We start from the raw sequence: 21,981 nt of genomic DNA on the forward strand, positions 1-21,981 counted from the left end.
GTTACAACCACGAGGAAGAGCAGCAGGCAGCCCTGGGGTAGAGGGAAAATCCGACTCCCAGAGCCCCCACGTTGGAATGCTCAACATGGCCAGTTTCTCAACAAAAGGTTACGACGCATGCAAACAAAGATGTTCCATTCACAGGGTCATCCATTTCATACAAAAGGAATCAAACAGATGTGGCCTTTTATGTCTGGCTTCTTTTACCAGTAAGCATGGCATTTTTCCGGGTTAATCCACATTTCACAGCATTTACCTACCATTACTTCATCCTTTTTATGACCAGGAAACATTGCATTGTCTGTATAGACCACATTTTCTGCCTCTATTAGTCTATTGATGGGCATCTGGATTGTTTCCATTTTGGCTTTTATGAATACTTCTATCCACACCTAAACACTTAATAAACATGTACTGACACTGATAACAAATCTGGTGGATGCTAGGATACCAGGAGTTGGGCCTGGACTCCAGGCCATATCAGCGTGTACTGTTTAAAAACTTTTTGTGTTGAGATATAACGGGACAGCTGTGCCCTCAACACCTGCGTTTCACATTGTGCATCTCCCTGTGTGTCTGCGCGTGTAGCCCACCGAGGGAGCTCAAATTCAAAGTTGAATACAGGTCCACAGACCTGGACCACAGCTCTGGGACCTGACTGAGTTCCAGAATTCACAACATGGAGGATTTAGAAAGGTGCATAATGCATACACCGTGTTTTAAATAATCCCCAGGGGGTCCAGGACAGCACCTGGTGACCAAATCATTCATTCTGCATCAACACCTAGGATGACTCAGAGTAAAGCGGAATAAATAGACTGTAAAGAGCAACATGTGATTCAGGTTTGGCCACCAAAGGAGACTGGGACACCCTGGCATTCTCAGAACTTCCTAGGTTTCTAAACTGCAGAGAAAAGGGTGTGTGTGAACTGTATTAGTTTATATTCAAAGGCAAAATGATTTTCCCTGACAATTCTCAAGTTTCCAATAGTGCTGCTGGAAGCTGTTTTCAGTCCTCTGAGGAGCAAAGAACCCAGCTTTATTCATCTCCCAGTAATAAAACAAGCTGATAAAATATAAAGTAGTATTTTGTAAAATAAGATATTAAGCATTTTCTCCTCATGGATTATACCAAGTGCTTTACATGCATTCATTCACTCACTCCTCACTACCCAGAGGCTGGTTCTATTATTACTTCCATTTTACAGAGAAGGAAAGGGACTCTAAGAGGACAAGTAATCTGTCCAAAGTCATGCACTTAACAAGTACTTGAGCCAGATCTTAAACCCAGATAATTTGACTTTAGAGCTGTGTGCTTATCCACCACACAACACTGATTCCTTATCAAATAAACGGCAGACCACATTGTGTACCCGTTAAACTAGAAAACACAAGAGGTTCTGGGTGGGGCCAGGGCGGGAGACAGACTGTCTCTGGAATCCCCCAACGCTTGAATCACCTGCTTTCCCGCATACTCCCAAAGTCCATAGAACACATCAGTCTGGTTACAACCTCAGGCAAGCAAGCCCAAAGTCCAAAGGCCGTGCTTTTCCACATAGTAAAGCAAGCACCCCTAAGCCGATATTGAATTTACTTGGGTTCTGTCATCACACAAATTCAATTCATCAAGTGTCAGCACCTTCCATGTCCCTATGGGGCAGGGTCTGTGGTGCCCTGGATCCTTGTAGGTATCCTCAAGGGTCCAGATACTCTTTCCAAGAATTTTATATGTGTTTCCATTTTAAGAATTACCTAAAAGAAAAAAATCAGTGTATCTAGATGACTGGATTAACACTCTATAACCAAGTGCTACCATTTGGTTTCAATGCCTAGGGTATGTTTACAATGGCACTAAGGCCAACAAGGACTATTTTTACTGCCACAGGCTAATGAGAAGCTAGAGGTGGATTTAGCTCATTGTAATGCCTTTGGCTCAATTAAAAGCCAACAGGCATCCTGGTACAAATGGAGGTTTTACTGTAGTTCAAACTGAGAAAAGATGGAAGAATTGAGACATCACAGGGTCTGCTAAATGCAGAAGGCCTCAGTGTGGCAGTCGGGAAAGTAGTTGTTTCAAGGAAGCAGCTAAATTTCAGCAAAATAGCATGTTTGTATTTTGAATTACATTGGCTCGGTTGCTTGGCTTGTGTTTAACTGCATGCTGACTTTATAGTAGAGAGAACTGTATAACACAAGAACTGTAAGCTGTAAGAATATAAGCCTTCTTTCATCAACATTTTTGCCTTGTTTAAAAAAAATTTAAGTCAACACTGGGGACCCAATGCAATTTCAATTTTTTTCTTTTAAAACAGGGTCATCACTCCATGACTGGTGGGGTAGGAAGAGAAAGAAGTCTGTGAAATGCTACCTTTTGGTGGTGGTGGTGGGGGGTAACCTCCCATATGGTTCTAGACTGCAGCAGTAAGTCCACACTAGATAAATAATGTTTACTGTGGCATTGTTTGGAGGGAGGGGAAAATCTGAATGTTTACCTGGTTTACAAAGATGTTTTGTTTAGCCTGCAGTAAATTTAAATATTTTCTACTAGTTATCAAATTGAAAAATCTGTCTGTCTTGAGTTCTTTTGGATAGCGTATTACTCTCCAGAAGAACTTTCTGTACTTACAGAAATGTTCTAAATCCGCACTAATGATAGCCATGAGCCACAGAGCTAAGGAATACCTAGAAATGCAGCTGGTGCAACTGAGTGACTATTTATTTTATTTTAATTCAGTTTAAATTTATATAGCTACAAGTGGCTAGTGCCTACCAAATTGGACACTACAGATTAAGAGATTCTATGTTAAGTAAGGCTCCCAACTTGTATTTAAAATTCTGGGGGAAAAAATCTGAGCATCTGTCAACACTGAGTCCACATTCCTGTAAAGTAACAACTGGCTGGAGCTAAGAAGCTGTAGCTACTTTAGACAGAGCATGCCCCCATCAGTTTGCCACAGTCTTCACCACTCCCTGTTCTCTCACACCCACTCACCCTCTCATTTATATGCCCTGCCAGGCCTCTAGAAGCATCTGAATTCAAAACACTGATTTGTGTGGTTTCCTTTAAACAACATCTCTTTAGTCAGTTTTGCCAAATGAACCCTTCAAAATCAGGCCTAAATGCCCCCTCGACCTAGAGAATACTGTTAACATAACACAGTCCAAGGTTATTTCTTCTTCCTCTGAACTCCAATAAACACTTGTCTCATAATGCATTTAACACTAATCCCAAATGGACTCAGAATTTATCTTTCGGGTTCTTCAATTTTCTCCAGACTATAAGCTCTAGGTGGCTGTGACTCTGCTTTATGTGTATATATTTCTCATAAAATCTTGGCTGGGACAGAACTCTGATCAAAGAAGGCTCTCAGCAGCCATTTCACTGAAGAGTGACAGGATTCCAATGTTACACCTCTCTTCCTCTCTGAAAAGCCCGAACCTGTTGGACCATCAGCCTTTTTTAACCCAAGTGTCACCCTATTTTTTCCCTCTGCATCGCTGATGCAGGGAGGAAGTGATCATGTTTGAGTAACAGCAGGCTGTGGGGAGCTGCATGAAAGGACAGACCTGCACCTTTTAGCGTATGAAAGTTTTTCCTGATTTCCCCACTTCTAACATTGTTAAAATACATGGGCCTGGGCGCGCGGCTGCGGTTCCGGGCGGGCGCGGGGCAGCGGGCCTGGCCTCCCCAGGACAAGCCATGGGTGCGCCGGGGCGACGCGCCCGCCGCGGAGCGACCCGCATCCGCGGCCCCCGGCGCGCGGGCGGACGACTCTGAGCGGGGGCGGCAGCGCCGGGAGCTGGTGCAGCCGAGGCCTCCTCGGACCCGCCCCGGGCGCCCCTCTCCGGCCGGCCGCGGCGACCGGAACCCTCCACAAAGGACCCGGCGGCTGCGGGAGGCCCGGAAGGGGGGGCACGTCGCCGCGCGAGCTGCCAGGTCCTGGCGAATGCCCTCCAGCCCGTAGCCCGTCTTCTCTCCGGGTCCCTGTCCCCTGGCCTAGACGCGGCAGTTCGCACGCCCCCTGCCACCTTTCTACCAGTATTGATTCCCAGCTGGAGTGCCTTCTGAAATGCTGTGTGTTTGCGAAAGCCTCCCCCACATGCCATTTCCCCCTCTAAGGTCCAAGCAGCCTAGCTCACAGAGTGGCAAAGACACAATGAGAACAGAGCTGAGAAAATCCTTGAGCAAGTTAAAAGAACTTCCTTCAAGATGATAATCATCCGGAGTTAAGCACACAGCTAGTCTGTAGGTTGAGAATCATAAGTGAATCTCAACACTGGATTCGGGGGACTAACCTGGAGTCTCTTAAAAGCTGGACTAATCAGATTTAGTTGCCTGGGGCAGAGTCTGAACATGGGCGGGAGCTTAGAAACCAACCCCAAGGAACGTTCTCTGTGCAATGGTTAGTGAAAAGCAGGAAAACATCGTTGGAAATTAAATAAGACCTCCATGCTGTTTGTTGGAGTCTCTGGAATGCGAAATTGTGAGCACGCCTGGCCTTTCACCAGCTCACCTCCACCAACCACTTGTTGGCACCATGGAGCCTCAGCCTCAGCCACGATTTATAACCTGAATTTTCCCAGGCACAGAAGCCTGTCCAGTGATACAGCCACGGCCGCATGAAGATTTCATGGTGGATCTCAGAAGTGATGGCGGCGGTCATCAGGAAAGAGAGAACAACAAGGGAAAAGAGAGGGGTAGGCGATGCCGGGGTGGGGTGGGGAGGGAGCTTGGGGCCTGCATGGGAGACACAGGGCAGAGGACTGGGGAGAAGTTGTGTGTGACTGATTGACCTGGTTTTGTTTAGGGTCTGTTTTGTGTTGCCAACACTTTCTTTTAAAATTGTTTGGAATTAGGTGTCACAATTTAAATACTGGAATTGCACTTAGAGTGATTTCTGGCAGTTTTTGATAAAAGAGGATCTGGCTTACTCCTCTTGAAGTAGCTGGGCCACTGTTCCCCAGGACTTCGTGCCCTGTCTGCTTCGCTCACCACCCCTGCCTAACTGGGTCCTGGCTGTGTTTGTTTTTAACCCTTAGTCTGCACGTGAAAGTTCCCTGGAGAGCATTTAAAACATCCATGCTTGGGTCCTCAAGGGGATTCCTATGTCTAGTAGGTATTTAGGACTAGTCTAGTCACCTATGCAAAAGATTTGTTCTCAAGTCCATCTCCTTATCTCTGAAAATGATGCATTAAGAAACAGTCTGTAGAATCATAAATTTAGAGACTTCAGAACTGGGAGAGATCTTTGAAAGAGCATTAGTTTCTGATCTTCCTGTTTTAAGGTTTAGAAGACCAAGACTCAGAAAGAAGAAAAAAATTGTTCAAGGATTGTAACATTCATTTGCTGTTGGATTTTAGTGTCTTTTCTCTTTTCAAATAAAGGCATATTTTTAAATGTTAAAAAACAAAACAAAACATGGGCCTGTCCACTCCTAGCAAATTGCCCTACGGATGCAGGAGCCCAGTATGAAAAAAACGTATGCACCCATATGTTTATTGCAGCACTGTTTACAATAGCCAAGAAATGGAAGCAACCTAAGTGCGCCCATCAATAGATGAATGGATGAAGAACATGTGGTACACATACACAATGGAATATTATTCAGCCATAAGAAGAAAACAAATCCTACCATTTGCAACAACATGGAAGGAGCTAGAGGGTATTATGCTCAGTGAAATAAGCCAGGCTGAGAAAGACAAGTACCAAATGATTTCACTCATATGTGGAGTATAAGAACAAAGCAAAAACTGAGGGAACAAAACAGCAGCAAAATCACAGAACCCAAGAAGATAATTGGGAAATTACCAAAGGGAAAGGTACTGGGGAGGATGGGTGGGAAGTGAGGGATAATGAGTCGAGGGGGAGGGAAGAAAGGAGCCACTAAGATTACTTTGTATAATGTGGGGGGAGGGCTGTGCAACACAGAGAAGATAAGTAGTGACTCTACAGCATCTTACTATGCTGATGGACAGTGACTGTAATGGCGTTTGTGGGGGGACTTGGTGAAGGGGGGAGACTAGTAAACATAATGTTCCTCACGTAATTGTAGATTATTATACAAAAAAAGGAATTAATAAATATTGTTAAAGTTTATTAGTTTAAACCTGTAATGCAGCAAATATCACCAGATATAGTTCACAGGCAGAATGCCTCTTTGGGGTCTTCCATAATTTTTAAGTGTAGAGAAGTCCTAAGCTCAAGAAGTGTGAGAACTTCAGTCCTAAAGAGAACAAGTCCTGCACATACGCATGTGCACAGGGGGATATGTATCTGTGTAAGTGTGTCTGACACAGAAAGAAACCATAAACCAAAAATTCGAAACTGGCGGCCAGCAGACATGTTTTGTGAGGGACCTACACTGTCTTTAAATATTTATTAAATTCATTGTTAGCATTTTTAAAAAGCAAAAAGTTTCACACAGAGACAGTGTTCTAGTCTCTTCACTGAAAAAAAAAATTAGGTTCTGCAAAGTAAAACAGAAGGAACAAAACAGCAAGACACTCATGGACGCTGACGGGTGACTAGTGGCTACCAAGGAGGAGGGGATGGGGCCAGTGTGGTGGTGATGTTCAGGGGTGGCGGGGTTGCGATAGGGGGATAAAGAGGCCAATAATTTGCAGTCACAACGTTAGGTGGGCTCAGGGACTGCTGAATCACTGTGACGCACATCTGAAACCAACAAAAGATTGTATATCAACGATACTTTGAAAAAATTAAGTTCTCCCAACACTGTCCTGGAATTTCTATGTGGCGATTTGCATTGACTGGCGTCGCTTAGGGCGCAGTCTGGTTGATCACACTCAGGGCCTGTAGGTATCTTAAGTTGCTAGCCTGGGCTAGGGAAGGAAAAAGGCATTTTTGCAACAAACAATGAAACATAAGCCAATCTATAAATGTCTGCATTCCTCCAAGGAGGTCAACATGCACAATAAATAACCCTTTTCCTTACCTGATTTCCCAAACAGCAATTTTGTAATGATCTCACCACTGCTACAGAGACTTTTGGAGGGATCAGAAACACTTCCCAGAAAGAAAGGAATCCACCGAGGAAGGGCGGAAACTCACCAGAAGAGCAAGTGAGGGATCCTCCAGGGAACAGGAGGGCCCGGGTCAGGACCCACAGGGACAGCAACGGTCAGACCACTGGGTATTGCCTCCTGGAACGCCGGGTGGTAAATTCAGGATTCGTCCAACTTCTTTTGTCCTGAAGAGCAGGTGCTGGAAAGGAAGGGGACAATTCAGAACTTGGGTCCCCAAGGAAGCAAGGACACTGGTGAGAAATTGGAGGAGATGGCAACTCTTAGAAGAAAGGAAGCAATAGCAAACGGGAGAGTTCTAGGTGGGAAAAAGGGTTTTGTTGTTAAGAAAAAGTTGTTTTTTCCTCCTTTCCTATTCCCCCTTTCTGGGGAGGGACCTGGGGATTTTGCTGGTACAAGCCTAAGTGGGGTAGAACTGGTGATCAAGAGAGGCTTTTGTTGGAGAGTTGGGGAAGAGGGTTGGAAAAACAAATATCAGACCAGAGAGAAACTGGGAATGAATGGTTTGTTAATGAGTTCGAAAGATATAACAAAAAATCCTGGGTGGAAAGGAAGGATTTTTGCTGGACAGCGATCCTGGATGGGGGAAAACAAATCTGTGAAGAAAGAAAGACATTTTTCGCTCTAAGTTCCAAAAAGGAGGAGGGTTGTACTCAAGGGATAGAGGGAGATTTTTGTTTTTGCTGGAAGATCCTAAAAAGAAACAAACCTGGGTCCCTGAGATGAGGAGGACTCTTCAGGAGGAAAGAGAATTTTTAGAAGAACGAACCTGGAAGTGGGGGGCGGCGAATCCAAGGCCAAGATGCAGAAAGGGCGGAGGTCGGGCAGGGCCCCAGGTACGAGCTGGAGAGCTGCGAGGGGGCAGTTGGGGCTTGGCGGGTGGCGTAGGTAAGAAAAGGGGTGCAGTGGCCAGCGGCCGCGGAGTCTTCTCCAAGGGAGAAGCGGCTGCGGGGGTGCAGCGAGGCCCGGAGCCGTTGGGAAGGCAGACAGTGCGTGCGTGACGCGGGGAGAGGGGCGCCCACGGCGCCCCCTTTGCCCTTCGAAAGGTTGATGGGCGCCCTCAAAAAGAAATCTACAAACAAATTAGATTTGAAAGGGATAAGAGGCTGAAAATGACTAAGGAGCGAGAAGGTGGATAGAGAGGAAGAGAGGCGGCCGTGGCGACAGCAACCGGGTTTTACCCGCTTCCGGGGGTCGCGCGCCGGGACTCGCGCGTCTCCAAGCGTCCCCCGGTCTCCACAGCGCTGCCCGCCGGCCGGGCACGCTCGCGCAGCCGGGCCTGCCCCCGGGGCATCTTGTGAGCTCACCCGCGACGCGGGCACGCGTGTGCGGCAACGGCCGCGGCCGCCTTGCCCGGCCCGGAGCATCCTCGCGCGCACCTTGCGACGCCCGGGCTCCCCGCGCGTGCGGGCCGGCGGGGCGGCCTCGGCGGCTTTTCATCCAACGCCGAGGGGCGGGGCCCGGGCGGGGCCTCCGGCGGGGCGGGGCTCAGCGCGGTTAGGCGCCCGGCGGCGGACGGCAAGGGAGGCGGTTGGCCGGGGGAAGGCAGAGCAGGGTTAGGAGCCGCCGGGGGACGCCCTGGAACGCGCTGATGCGGAGCTCGCGCCCGTGCGGGCCGCTGGCAGCTGCAGTCCCCGCGAGGAGGGCTTGGGGAGTAGGCGCCCCTCCCGCAGGGCTGTGGGGCTCAGCGAGGCGGCCCCACGTGCTCTTCAGGAGGCGGCAGCGGACCACGAGCCCCCAGGCCTGCCCTTCGGGGCCTTGGGAAGGCGCGGGGCTGGAGAACCCCTAAGGGGGCGGGGCGCGAGCTCACCCGCCTTCCCTTGAGCAAACCCTGAGCCATGTGTGCGTCTGGCCCTGTGCTGAGCAGCGGTGAGGGACAGACAGAAATGGGAAGAGCAGTGGCCGGGTCTGGTCAACGAGTTTGCTCCCTGGAAGGACACAGGGATCCATTCCTTAGAAATCCAACACAGGAAATCTACGGAGATGACGTACAGTGGTTGCCTTGGGATGGGATGGGGTTGGACTGTAAAGGAGCATGAGGGGATCCTATTGGGGTGATGCAAATATTCTAAAAGGGACGGTTGGACAATCTAGTGAATTCACTAAAAATTGTTGGATTATACACGTACAATGGGTGACTTTTATGGAAATTATACCTCAACGTTTTGTTATTTTCTAAAAATGGATCCCTGGGGTAGACAACAAAAAGAAGGACGGCATTCTACTTTTGGGTTCCTTAATTCAGCAAATACTGTTTACTGAGTTTCTGCTCTCTGCTGAGGTATAGCAGTGTCTGTACCTCAGAGACAAACGTTCCTGCCTAGGCTTATATTCCAGAACATCACCGTCCAAAAGAAATACAAGCCCCAAGTGTCACACACAATTTTACATTTCCTAGTAACCATTTTTTAAAACAAAGGTTACAGAAAAAGGTGAAATCAACTTTAATAAACAATTCAACCTGCAATGTCATTTCAACATTTAATCAATACAAAAATTTTAATGAGACAATTTACTTATTTTGGATTCTTTAAAACCTGGTGTATATTTACATTCACAGGACGTCTCAATTCGGACTAGCCGCATCATAGCCACATACAGCGAGTGGCTCCGGTACTCCACAGCATAACTCTAGTGGGGTACAGACCAATACCTTATGAATATAATATGGTTATACTTAAAACAAATAAGGAATGTGGATAGGGTGTCAGAGGATAGTGGTTTTTTTTGGTCTCATGAATATGCAATTACTTGAACAACATTATGTTACTAGACACCCTCCATTATCAAGTCCCCGCCACACACCGCATTACAGTCACTTTCCATCAGCACAGTAAGATGCTAGAGTCACTACTACTTGGTTTCTCTGTGCTGTACTGCCTTCCCCATGACCCCCCCTACATTATGTGTGCTTATCGTAATGCCCCTTTTTCTCCTTTTTCCCCTTCCCACCCATCCTCCCCAGTCCCTTTCCCTTTGATAATTGTTAATCCATTCTTGGGCTCTGTGAGTCTGCTCCTGTTTTGTTCCTTCAGTTTTTCCTTTGTTCTTATATTCCACAGATGAGTGTAATCATTTGATACTTGTCTTTCTCCACCTGGCTTGTTTCACTGAGCATAAAACCCTCTAGCTCCATCCATGTTGCTGCAAATGGTAAGATTTGTTTTATTCTTATGGCTGAATAATATTCCATTGTGTATATGTTCCACATCTTCTTTATCCATTCAGCTACTAATGGACGCTTAGGTTCCTTCCATTTCTTGGCTATTGTAATTAGTGCTGCGATAAACATAAGGGTGCATATCTCTTTTTGAAACTGGGCTCGTAAATTCTTAGGGTTAATTCCTAACAGTGGAATTCCTGGGTTCAAATGATATTTCTACTTTGAGTTTTTGAGGAACCTCCATACTGCTTTCCAACATGGCTGAACTAGTTTACATTCCCACCAGCAGTGTAGGAGGATTCCCCTTACTTCACATCTTCGCCAACATTTGTTATCGTTTGTCTTTCAGATGTTGGCCATCCCATCTGGTGTGAGGTGATATTTCACTGTGGTTTTAACTTGCATTTCTGTGATAATTAGCGATGTGGAGCATCTTTTCATGTGCCTGTTGGTCATCTGAATTTATTCTTTGGACTGTGTTCAGCTCCTCTGCTCATTTTTGTAATTGGATTATTTGCTTTTTGTTGAGGTATGTGAGCTCTTTGTATATTTTGGATGTTAACCCCTTATTGGATATGTCATTTATGAATATATTCTCCCATACTGTAGGATGCCTTTTTACCTAATTATGGTGTCCTTTGCTGTACAGAAGCTTTTTATTGATATAGTCCCACTTGTCCATTCTGGCTTTTGTTTCCCTTCCCCAAAGAGATATGTTCATGAATAAGTTGCACATGTTTATAATCAAGATAGTTTTGCCTATATTTTCTTCTTAGAGTTTTATGGTTTCATGACTTACATCCAGGTCTTTGATCCATTTCAAGTTTACTTTTGTGTATGGAGTTAGACAGTAATCCATTTTCATTCTCTTACATATAGCTGTCCACTTTTGCCAACACCAGCTGTTGAAGAGGCTGTCATTTCCCCATTGTATGTCCGTGGTTCCTTTATTTGACCATATATGCTTGGGTTAATATCTGGACTCCCTATTCTGCTCCACTGGTCTATGGATCTGTTCTAGTGCCAGTACCAAATTGTCTTGATTACTGCAGCTTTGTAGTAGAGCTTGAACTCGGGAAGCGAGATTCCCCCTGCTTTATTCCTTCTCAGGTTTGTTTTGGCCGTTCTGGGTCTTTTGTGGTTCCATATGAATTTTAGAACTATTTGTTCCAGTTAGTTTAACAATGCTGTTGGTATTTTGACAGGGATTGCATTAAATCTGTAGATTGCTTTAGGCAGAATGGCCATTTTGGCAATATTAATTCTTCCTAGCCAAGAGCATGGAATGAATTTCCATTTATTAGTGTCCTCTTTAATTTCTCTTAAGAGTGTCTTGTAGTTTTCAGGGTTTAGGTCCTTCACTTCCTTGCTAGGTATTTATTCTTTTTGATGCAATTGTGAATGCAACTGTTTTCCCAATTTTTCTTTCTGCTAGTTCAGTGTTAGTATATAGGAATGTAACAGATTTCTGTGTATTAAATTTCTATCCTCATCAGTGATTTTTATCAAATATTTGATCAAACAGCCCAAATTAAGATTTCCCTAACTGTCCTCCATATATCTCACCTTACCAGGTAACGATTAGAGTTGTCACAGGGGCTCATTATATGTAATTGCAAAGAAGGAGAATCTGTTAAGGGTGTCAAACTCACCACCTGGCAAAGCTTCTCTTGGTGTAACCAGATCACACACAACCAACCCCAGATGGAATTGTGTGCTGGCCAGGGTGCTGTCCTGGGGCCTGCCAGCCAGGTCTCATGCCCAAACATTTACGGCATAAGTGAGCAGGTATGTGACCCCAGTGCTAGTTTGTTTAAAAGTGATCATGGTGTGCAGCCAGGGTCGGGAATCCCTGCTGTGGCTGACCTTGTCTTGGGAGTCACATGCTCACAGCATTCTCCCTGGGACATCGCTGGGTGAAGCTGCACCCTTCGTCTTCTGTGCCTCCCACCGCTGCCTCGCCTGCAGGCGGACCACCTGATCTTCTCCATAGGCTGGGACAGTGCTTCTCACACTGGGATCAAGGCTTCTGGGAATCCCAACAGTGCGGCCCGAGAGGCGTCGGGAGGCAGAACGGCCCCCTCCCCGACGCCCTCTCTGGGGCCATCGCTGCTTGGCAAAGACAGGCTGGGGTGAGTGATCAAACCACGCTGGGTGTCCGGGCCGGTGGCCCCAAGGCCCCCAACGCCTTTCACCCTCTTGGCTCGTACTCCGGCTCCTTCGCGGTCCCACCTGCAAAGACTCCCCTCTTCTCCATCCTCGCCTCCGTCTACCTTTTCGAACCTTCGGCGCTCGCCCTGGGGACGTCCTCCCGCCCTGCGACCATCCCCTCCGTCAGGGCCGCGCCCAGGGCGCACGGCGCCCCTCCCCTGCCGGGCCTGGCGCCTGGGTCCGAGAACGCGAAGCCCTTTGGCCTCCTTCGCAAACCACAGCACCGCACCACGCAGCCAGCAGACTGCCTCGGAGCCTGGAAGGCGCTCCCCCAAAGCCCCGGGACTGGGGCAGGAGCGGCGCGCGGGGCGGGGCCTCCCCCAAGCCCGTCCTCCCGGCGAGGGCGGAGGGAGGAGGAGGAGGCGGCGGTGGCGGAGGGGCGCGCGGAACTCAAAACCTGCTAGTTTTATGGGTTTTTTTTCTTTTGCATTTAATTAAAAAAAAATTTTTTTCCAAACCCGTGGGGTCCTCCCCGGGGAGGGCGCGGGTTCGGGGCTGCCGGGCCGCGGCGCAGGGCGGCGGCGGGGTCTGGCGGAGGGGTCTGGCGGAGGCTGCCGGGCGGCCCCCATGCGACCAGGCGGTGCGCTGAGCGGCCCGGCCGGTCGGCCCCTTCTGGGTCCCCCGTCTGCAGCCCGCGCGGGGCCGTCTCGGAGACGCCGCGCCGACGGCTGCTCGAACATCAGGGTGAGTTTCTCACAATGTAGCAATTTCTCTTTAAATCTCTTAACTCTACCTGAGAGTCGGGGCTGTGACAGGGCGCAAAAGCGAGGGTGTGTGTGTGGGGGCCGGAGCCGGGGCCGAACCCCCCACAACACTCACACACTCAGACCCCCAATCGGGGCGCAGCGACCGCTGCCTCCTTTTTCGCTCGGCCCCCACGGCCCCCCGGCAGTCCCCCACCTCCCGCGTCTCTCCCACCACCACCGCCGCCCGATCCTCCGCCGACACCCCACCCCTACTCCCCTGCCCAAAACCGGCGCCCGGGGCCTCCCAAGCCCTCCCGCGACTGCCGGGGATACAATGGAGCGGCGGAAAAACGAGACCTAACGTTCCACTGGGGGAGGGGCGAGAGACTCCCCCTTACCCCGATCGGGGACCCCTCCCCTGGCCGTGCTCCCCGCCTTTCGGTGGAGAAGAGGGCAGTGGGGCCGAGGATGGTGATTTCCCGGTGGAGGCGGCGAGCCTTCATCTCCCCTTCTCTCCCGTCCCCTGCGCCCCACTCCCCAAATCCTTCCAGGGGGTGCAGGGGAGAAACGGGGCCTTGGGCAGGCTGGGCAGGGATGGATGCGGAAGGAGACCACTGGGTCTTCCCCTCCCCACCGCCCCTAAACAATGAAAGGAGCTGACTTGGTCCCCAACTCCCCAGCACTGAAAGGAGTTGAGCCCCCTCCCCCGCTTGCTGGCCAGTCCCGGAGGGGGCCGTTATGCGGGGGGAGAGTGGGGGTAAAAGGAGGGAGGTGAGCCTTACCCCTGTCACCTTCCGAGACTTGGGGCGGCCCCCAAATCCGCCCCCTCGGCCTGTGAATGGGAGGTACCAGGCCCAGCCCGGGCACCGAGCTCGGGTGGTGACCTTCAGACAAAGGCAACCCTTTCCCTGGGGTGAGCCGGGACGAGCCCGGCCCGCGGTCTCCCCAGGCCCCTGCGGAGGGCGGCCAGGCCGCGGGCTCCCGGAGGGACGGATGGAGGAGGAGGGAGGCAGATGGAGCCGTCTGGTTTTCCCATCCCTGGCTGCCATTCGGCTGCTTCCCCGGCTCCTATCACGGGCGGCCGCGGGAAGACAAGGGAGCGGGGGCTGCCCAGGCCTTGGTCCGCGGCCAGCGGAGAACGGGGCGAGCAGCCGCGGGAGGGCCGGCTCTGGGTCCTCAGCCAGCCGTGATTGGAAGGCACGGCGACCCCTTCCCCTCCGCGCCCCTTTGTTTTGCTTTGTGGTTCTGAGCAGCTGAACTTCCTGGGAGGTGGGGTCAGAGGCCACCGTGTCGGCTGTCGGGGTGGCGGGGGTGACAGGTCCCAGCCCTCTGGTGTTCCCAGCCCGTGCGCTGCTGTCTGTGCCCAGCCTTCTGTCCTGACAATCAGCCGCTTTTGTCGCACAGCCCTCCAGCAGAGCAGTAGCAATCTGGGGAGGTGCTGTTTTTGCACTGGGGGATGTGTTGGCCTTGCGCTCACACCTCCTTTCCGAGGGTGCTTGTTGGGGAACAGTTTGTGGGACCACCCAAGACTCCAAGACCTGAGATTTATGATAAGCCCTGTCTGGGTCTTTCAGTCTCTTCTCTCACCTGGGCTGGGGATGGGGGGTGCAGGCACCTCCGTCGTACCAGGTGCAGGGACAGTGGACAACTCAGAAACCATCCCTTCCCATGTGCCCTTGGCCAGTGGGATTTGAGGATCATGTTTACCTACCCCACCCTCCTCCCTGTCTCCCCAACTTCTACAAGCCGGAAATAACAACATCTCTCTACCCAGGGAGCTTTATGGATTGGCTGATGCTACCTGCATTATGAGTGGCCCCAGCCCAATTTGGAAACAGTTATTCCCATTTTTCATACAGGCTAATGGAGGCTCAGAGAGGCTATATGACTTGCCTGGGGTCACACAGCCACCATTTATACCTTCTCAAGTTTCTCCAGCTCAGCTCAAACTGTCAGGTTCTCCTCTACCCCCTCTGTGGCATTTTGTCCCTTTTGATTTTGTTGATATGGGTCTCAAATAGGGATAATACCTGGAAAAGGTGTTGGATTTTTTTTCCCCCCCTGAGTGCTGGTTTTGGGAGGGGTAAAGAGGACCTGGAAGCTTGGCTGAGGGCAGGAACATTGCCCCTGGGGTGGGAGCAGAGTGTTTGCCTACAGAACCTGGGAGCTGGAGGTGGGGAGTCAGTGGAAGGAGGGCCCCAGGCTTGGCTGAGCAGGGCACGGGGGGCACCTGGGAGCAGCCCCACTGTCACCCTCCTCCTTTTACACTTGAGCTAGAACCCAGCCCGGCTTGCTGCTGCTGGGAGGGCAGCTGAACTGTGGTTGACCATTGCTGTCACTCTGCCCTGTCGGCCTCCACAGTGACCTGATTTGGCTGGCAGGGAGCTTTCTCCCCTTGGCCGGGGTGTCAGACCCCCTGGCCCACTCTGTGACCTTGTGACCTTAGGCAGGCCATTGGCCTCACTAGTCCTCAGGTTCCTCTGCAGTTGGGCATAATTAGAGTTCCTTTAATGGACCTTGAGGTGGGGGAAGTATTATCCAAGCATGTTAACTTTTATTTCTCATTCAGCAGAGGGGATATGGCCTGCCTGTAGGGGCGGGAGCAGTGTTGAGTGCTGGGCATTTAAGGGGAAGTAGCCATGGCAGGCACCCTGGAGGAATTCCCTGTGCATTGGGGTGGGAGTGGGGGGCAAAGGGGAGACTGAATAAATCCACTTTGGTGATAGGCTGCCTTCCAGCTTTCTGAACGGGGCCCTACCCCTTCAGCACTTCTGGTGGTAAATAAACATTTGCGGGGGTGGCTGGGGATGGCCCAGTGAGGGAGGTGACACAGATGATCTTCCCATTGTACAGATGAGGAAACTGAGTCCAGGGCTGAGAGGGGACTCCAACCCAGATAGCAGGGGCCGGGCGTGGTAGGGCAGGGACTCAGTATTTGTCAGCAGAGCTGGAGAGGCAGTGTTTTGAGGGAGCCCCTGTGCTGCCCCTCCCCTGCTGCCCTCTTCTTGACGTGCACCCTCCTGAGAAGACAGGCTTAAGTAATAACAATTCCTGGGGGTGGAGTGGGGTGGGGTGGGGGGGCAGGAGAAGATGGGCTTTAGGAAACACACAGATCTCGAGGGTGAGTGTTACCTGAAAGTAAGAATTGGTTTGGTTTTTTTGAGTGGGGAAGCATGAGTATGGCCCACAGGGGACAGGCCTATACCCTCCCCACCCCCTCCTGCTGACTTCCTTCCCAGAGGCCTCCTGGGCCTTGCCAACCTTCCCTGGGGATGTGGGGTCTTCTCACCCCTCCTGCCCCCAGGCTGTGGAAGGGCCAGGGGGTCAGCACCTGGGGCTGGGCTTCTCAGGAGGGGGGCTGGGGTGAGGGAGTCTCCCTCCCAGGGTCCTGAGGACCACCTTCTATCCCCCCAGCCACCAGTGGAGTTCAGGCCAGCAGTCCCTTCTTTCCCCTGTGGTCATTCTGACTCCTGGTCTCAAGAATGCAGAAGGCTGCTGGTGGGGGAAAGGTAATTGGAAACTGGAAAACGCAGCATTCCTTTCTAGCTGGCCCTGGCTTGGAAGGGCTGCCTTTCTCCCTGTCCCACAGCAGGGGAGAGGGTGGGGGCTGCGGTGGTCTTGCCCTGCCCCTTTGGGCCTTGCTCCCCAGGCACCCTCCCTCTTGGTGGAAACAGCAGTTCCCTGAGCTACTGGTCCACGGATGTAAGCCGCACCCCTCATCAGAGTGATCCCTCCCCACCCCACTTACTCTCCTGTTCATATCTGAGTTTTTCTTCTCTATTTAAGGTCGGAGGGCCTGTCTGAGGCGGCTCCCAAGAGTAGGATCTGTCACACCAGAGACACATGGGAAATGTTTGGTTGAATTGTCCACAAGGATTCCTTCCTCATTCCTTCCATAGAAGCCCCTGCCACCATTAGAGTTTTGTCCCCTCAGATTGAAGCCTTCATGACATGCAAGATCCCCCAATGGAGTTTTCTAAGGTATTCCTAGTTTGGTGGCAATTAGTTTTGTGTACAAGTTTGTATATTCACAGTGGCAGGGAATTTTTTCTTTCCATCGTTCCCACCTAAAGTTCCTGAGGGGCTACTGTGTGCCAGGGCCCTGGGGCTCAGTTAGGATACTGGGACCCAGTCCAGGAGGAGGTTAGAGATAAGTTGTCCGCAGGGCTGGATTAGCTGCTGGGGCATTTGATTAATTATGTCTGGGTGGTCTGGAAGGCTCCAAGGCGGAAGCAGCTTCTTTCTTTCTGTCTCATTCTTGTTTTCCAAGCCATACATGCAAGTGGGACAAATTAAAAACCCAAGCATAGTAAGTCTCTCCTTCCACCCCCTTGGCCTCCCTGGCCCCCCCAGTTTGTCTCCTGAGGGGCAGCACCTCAGTCCTGATGTTCTGTGCACACACATTTATATACCGTGTATGTCTTCAGAAACAGTTCACATGGGCCAGCTCGCTCTGCCCATCGTGCTGCACCTCGCTTTCGTCAGGTCATCTCCCTGGGAGACCCTATCGCACACCCTGTCTTCTTCTTGGCTGCATGATATTCTGCAGGGTGGGCGAACCCTCTCTTACTTAACGTGGGTGTGGAGGCATTTCCTTGCATGCAGAGCTGGAAGGTACACATCCAATCTTATCGGGAGGTGGGTATGTCTGTGAGATAAACTCCTGGAAGTGGCATTGCTGGATCAAGAGCCTGCATTGTGTCATTTGGTCTTTCTTGGTTGCAGCTGCGCCTTGAAGGAAGCTGCTCCCCTCCTGTTCAGCACAGCCAACCTGTCAGTCCCACTGTCTTTACCCTCTTGTGATTTCCTTGCCCTCCTCCTTCCTGCCTGTGGCCTGGGTCATGTGCTTGCCCTTTGGCGTGGAGGTCAAGAGCATGGGCTCTGGGAGCCAACTGTTCATTGGTCCAAATCCTGGCTCTGCCACTGCTGGCTGAGTGGCTGCAGGCCAGGGGCTTGCGAGCTCTGGGCCTCAGTTTTCCTCTCAACTAAATGGGTTCATCTCACTACTTACTTCTGGAAGGCTGTTGTGAGGCATAAATAACACCCATAACGTGCACCGGCAGCCTTGCGAATGTTGGTGTTATCTGTTTAACAGTTGAGGGGGTCACGAACCCCCTGTTTCAGGGCTGTGAACCCCTAATTGGCAGACATGGGAGATAATGCTAGCTTTTCCACCTAATTGCAGTGTGACCCTAATAAGTGATCCCTTTTCTGGGTCTCGGTTCCTCGTCTGTGAAATGGGCTCATGATGGCTCCCTTGTAGGGTCTGGAATGAGACGGTGCTGTCTCCCCCATGCCAGGCTTGCAGTAGGCTTTTGGGAACTTGCAAGCAACTGACGTTGCTGTTGTTTTCATTTCAATGACTGTTCTCCGAGAGACCCATGCTGACTCCTCCACTCCAAAAGGTCCCCCCTGCCTTCCCGAAAGGCACATGGGGAACAGTTTTGGCATTCTGAACCACAGGGCAGCAGAGGGCACATAGCAGATTGCTCTGGCATCAAGCGTGATAGTGTGACCCTGGGAACACACAGGGCTTCCCCACTCTGTGCCTAAGTTTCCTCAACCGGGGGAATGAGAATAACAGGAAGCCCACTTCAGACGTGCTCATGGATGTTCAGTGCTTACTATGTGCCTAGCATATAGCAGGTGCTCCGGAAAATGTTAGTGGCCGTGGTGATGGTGGCCATGCTGATGGTGGCCATGCTGGTGGTCACATTAGTGGCTTTGGTGGGGGGTGGTGATGCTGAGGTGGTGGTGATTATCAGCGAATTAGCAAAGGCTCCCATGGGCTCACATCCCCAAGCCCTTACTGCATTCCCCCAAACCCTGGGCAATTAATGTTGGCATTGTAAACAGAGGACAGGGTCCAAGGCAGAACCCTGTGGGCTTCAGCTTCCTCCCCTGTATCAGAACTTCCCTCAGGGGTTCTTAGTGAGGCTGAATTGAGTGAAGATGCAAAAAGTCTTGAAGGTGGCCCGGGTGGATCTGGGATCTGGCAGTGAGGGATCCCTTTGCTTATTGTTATTATTATTATTACTACCTTTTCATCATGGAAATTTAAAAGCACTCACCAGGAGTTGGGAGAATAGCATAATCAACCCTGTGTACCCATTAGTGGCTTTCTGCTGATCTTTTTTTGTCCGTTAGCCCTCTCCGAACCCCACACTTTTTTTTCTTTTTTGGTAGATACCATAAAGGAAATTCAAGCCTTCATACTATTTCAGCTGTATTATTACTGTGCATTCTGATGGCATTGGTTCTGCAGTCCGAGTCTGTTTCGCCACCTCCAGGATCTGTCATGTTCTGTGACAGACAAGACATTAGGCCCATTTCACAGTCGGGGAAACTGAGGCAGCAGGGAGTGGGTTTTGGTCAGGTTGCCCTTTCTCTGTGCCCCCTTCTTTGGGACCTTGCTGAGGTTGCTGTCTGGGCCACCCAGAACCCCGCACCATGGGGGCCGTTTCTGATTACACAGTTTTAGGGACTTAACACCTGCGGTGTTCAGTGTGGGTGTAGATGATGCTGTTCTGTGCAGAAATCGTCCAGGTAAAGGGTGAGCTGGAGAAGTTTGGCTAGCAGTAGGGGGATGGATGGGATGACTCCCAGAGGTAAGGCGTACCTGGGTCGGCCTCCCAGGTTCCAGTCTTCTTTCTGCCCCTTCTAACCTTGTGATGTGGAGGCAAGTTATTTCCCTTCTCTAATCCCAGGTTAGAAAACCAGAAGTACAAGAATAGTAACAGATATTTCTTTCGAGAGCCTTTGTGTCAATCATGTGAGGTCCTGCGTGGACAAGTGTTTTGCGAGTGCCTGGCTCAGCGTAAGCGCTCAGCAGGAGGTGGCAGTCATCAGGGCTGTCATTGTTCTCAGCTCTGTGTTAAGTGTGTGCTCCAAGGGGAAAGGAACCAAATGCACTTTTTGTGGGTAAGAAACCCATGCAATCCTCTTGTATATTTAAGTAAACAGATAAAAAGTTAAAAACAACAGTTTTTATGTATAAAAAAGCTCTGCATCTTAAAACTTCCTTTTTCCTCCTAACGGGTTAAAAATAAGGGGAGTTTTAAGGTTTAGATGTCAATGCTGAGATTATGGTCTGTGGGGTTTGGTTTGAGCATTTCTTCCTCACTCAGCCAGCACAGGAGTTCTGAATTTAATTCCTTGCCTCCACACACAAGAGATTTAGGTTTAATCTCGCCAACCCATTTTCCACTCCAAAGCTGGCCAGAGCTGGGAATTCTGCAAGTTTTGCCTCTCAGATTCAGGGGTGAGAAAGTTTGAGCCACTCATGACTTTTCATTGACCTCACCCCGCTGTAGAGGGACTGTCCTCTAGCTGTCTGGGAATTGTACTATGCCCTTTAAAGAGAACTGGCAACTCTGTGAGCAGATCCTATCACTCACTGGAAGTTCTTACTTAAACATGAAAATCTGCCTTAATCATATCCAACTTTTTCAAGTGCAGGCAAGGCCTTAGAACTCTATGAGGACCGCGGTGTGAAAAATTGGTTGCGTTTTGATAATACGAAGGTGTGTTTTGTCATGTGTCTCATAGTGTTTTCATTCCACTTTTTAATATAGTTGTACTTATTAAAGTGTAAAACAGGTCAGTGTTTTGTTTTCTGCATGGGATTAGCCCTCGGAATCTTCCCATAAAGGACCATTTTCATGGGTTCAGAGTTAGTCTAACTTATCGAGGCTTTTGCCCCGGTGTTTAGTCTCCTGCTAATGCCCTGCCAGTGTTGAGGGCCACAGTGATGTTGACAGGCCACAGAACAGTGCAAGTGCAAATGTTTACTTCCATCCAAAGCACCCACATGGATAGGTACCCTGAAAGAGTGTTTTTCCCAGGGGATCTATAATCTTTGTATAATCAACATATTTCATGAGAAAGCATTACAAAGCCAGACCAAGAGCTTTGATCTTGAGAGCAGAATATTGAGTATATGAAACAGGATATGATGCTTTTAATAAGGAGAAACAAAAGATGTGACTTTGAATGTATGAACTGAATAATAGTATTGCATTTTTTCTTCCAAGAATGAGCATGATTAAATGAAGGTTAAGTATTTTTGTTTATATAAAATACAGAAGTCTGCTCATCTTTTTGTTTTCCCCTGGCTTCACTGTAAAGTACCTAATAATATGTCTTTGCCCCTGACAAGGATGAGCACCTCTCAGTGAAGTTTGCCACCTTGTGGAAAATCTTTTAACACAATTTACTGTGCAGGGTTATTAAGGCAGCTCAGGGCTTACAGTTTATTAGAATATTTAAGAGTGCATTCAAAGCATGTGTAATAAAATTTTGTTTATCCAGAATAATAGAGAAACTGGATATTCTTGTTAACATTTAAGTAGCTTTAAATTTCTTCAGACATAAATATTTATATCTATATGGTGCTTTTAGAGGCTCTACAAGTTGACAGTGCAGGTCTGGAGACAAAGTGTCTGAATCAAAACTATGGCTCAAACATTTTCTAGCTCTATGATCTTGGGTAAATTAGCTTATCTCAAGATCCCTCAGTTTTCTTATATGCAAAATGGAGATAATTACAGTAACTAGCGTTGAGCTGATAATTGAATAGAGCAAATTTAGAAGTGCCAAAGCTAATCTCTCTCTATCCATGATAGTTATTATTATTATTATTATTATTATTAATGTCTTAAATTAATAAGAGAGAGTTTACATTTGTCTTAAGAGGGCTTTAATTTCTGAAAATAAGCTGTCGGCTGACTGCAGAATGACCATAATGAAATATATCAGGATAGTAGAGCAGACTTTGGAAAGCTACGTAGGGTAAGGCAGATATCTTAGCAGGATAACAGTAAGAAATAAAGATTATGATTTACAGAATTTACATAGAATACACTAACACATCAACAAAC

General features: G+C 49.4%; 2 protein-coding genes across 2 annotated transcripts in view; one reads left to right on the forward strand and one right to left on the reverse strand.

Moving 5' to 3' along the window:
• The window catches only part of LOC140846978 (zinc finger protein 541-like), a 38,273-nt gene extending 29,302 nt beyond the window's left edge, over window positions 1–8,971 (reverse strand). Inside the window, 2 exon segments of the mRNA XM_073225595.1 lie at window positions 7,071–7,223; window positions 8,224–8,971. The gene's annotated coding sequence lies outside the window, so the exon portion shown is untranslated.
• Window positions 8,972–18,760: 9,789 nt separating this feature from the next.
• The window catches only part of LOC140846979 (uncharacterized), a 64,966-nt gene continuing 61,745 nt past the window's right edge, over window positions 18,761–21,981 (forward strand). Inside the window, exon 1 of the mRNA XM_073225596.1 lies at window positions 18,761–18,829. Within this exon, the coding sequence (XP_073081697.1) occupies window positions 18,761–18,829 (69 nt within the window). The remainder of the gene's footprint in view (window positions 18,830–21,981) is intronic.

This window comes from Manis javanica, chromosome 17 (assembly GCF_040802235.1).
Source record: "Manis javanica isolate MJ-LG chromosome 17, MJ_LKY, whole genome shotgun sequence".
NCBI classification, from domain to species: Eukaryota; Metazoa; Chordata; class Mammalia; order Pholidota; family Manidae; genus Manis; species Manis javanica.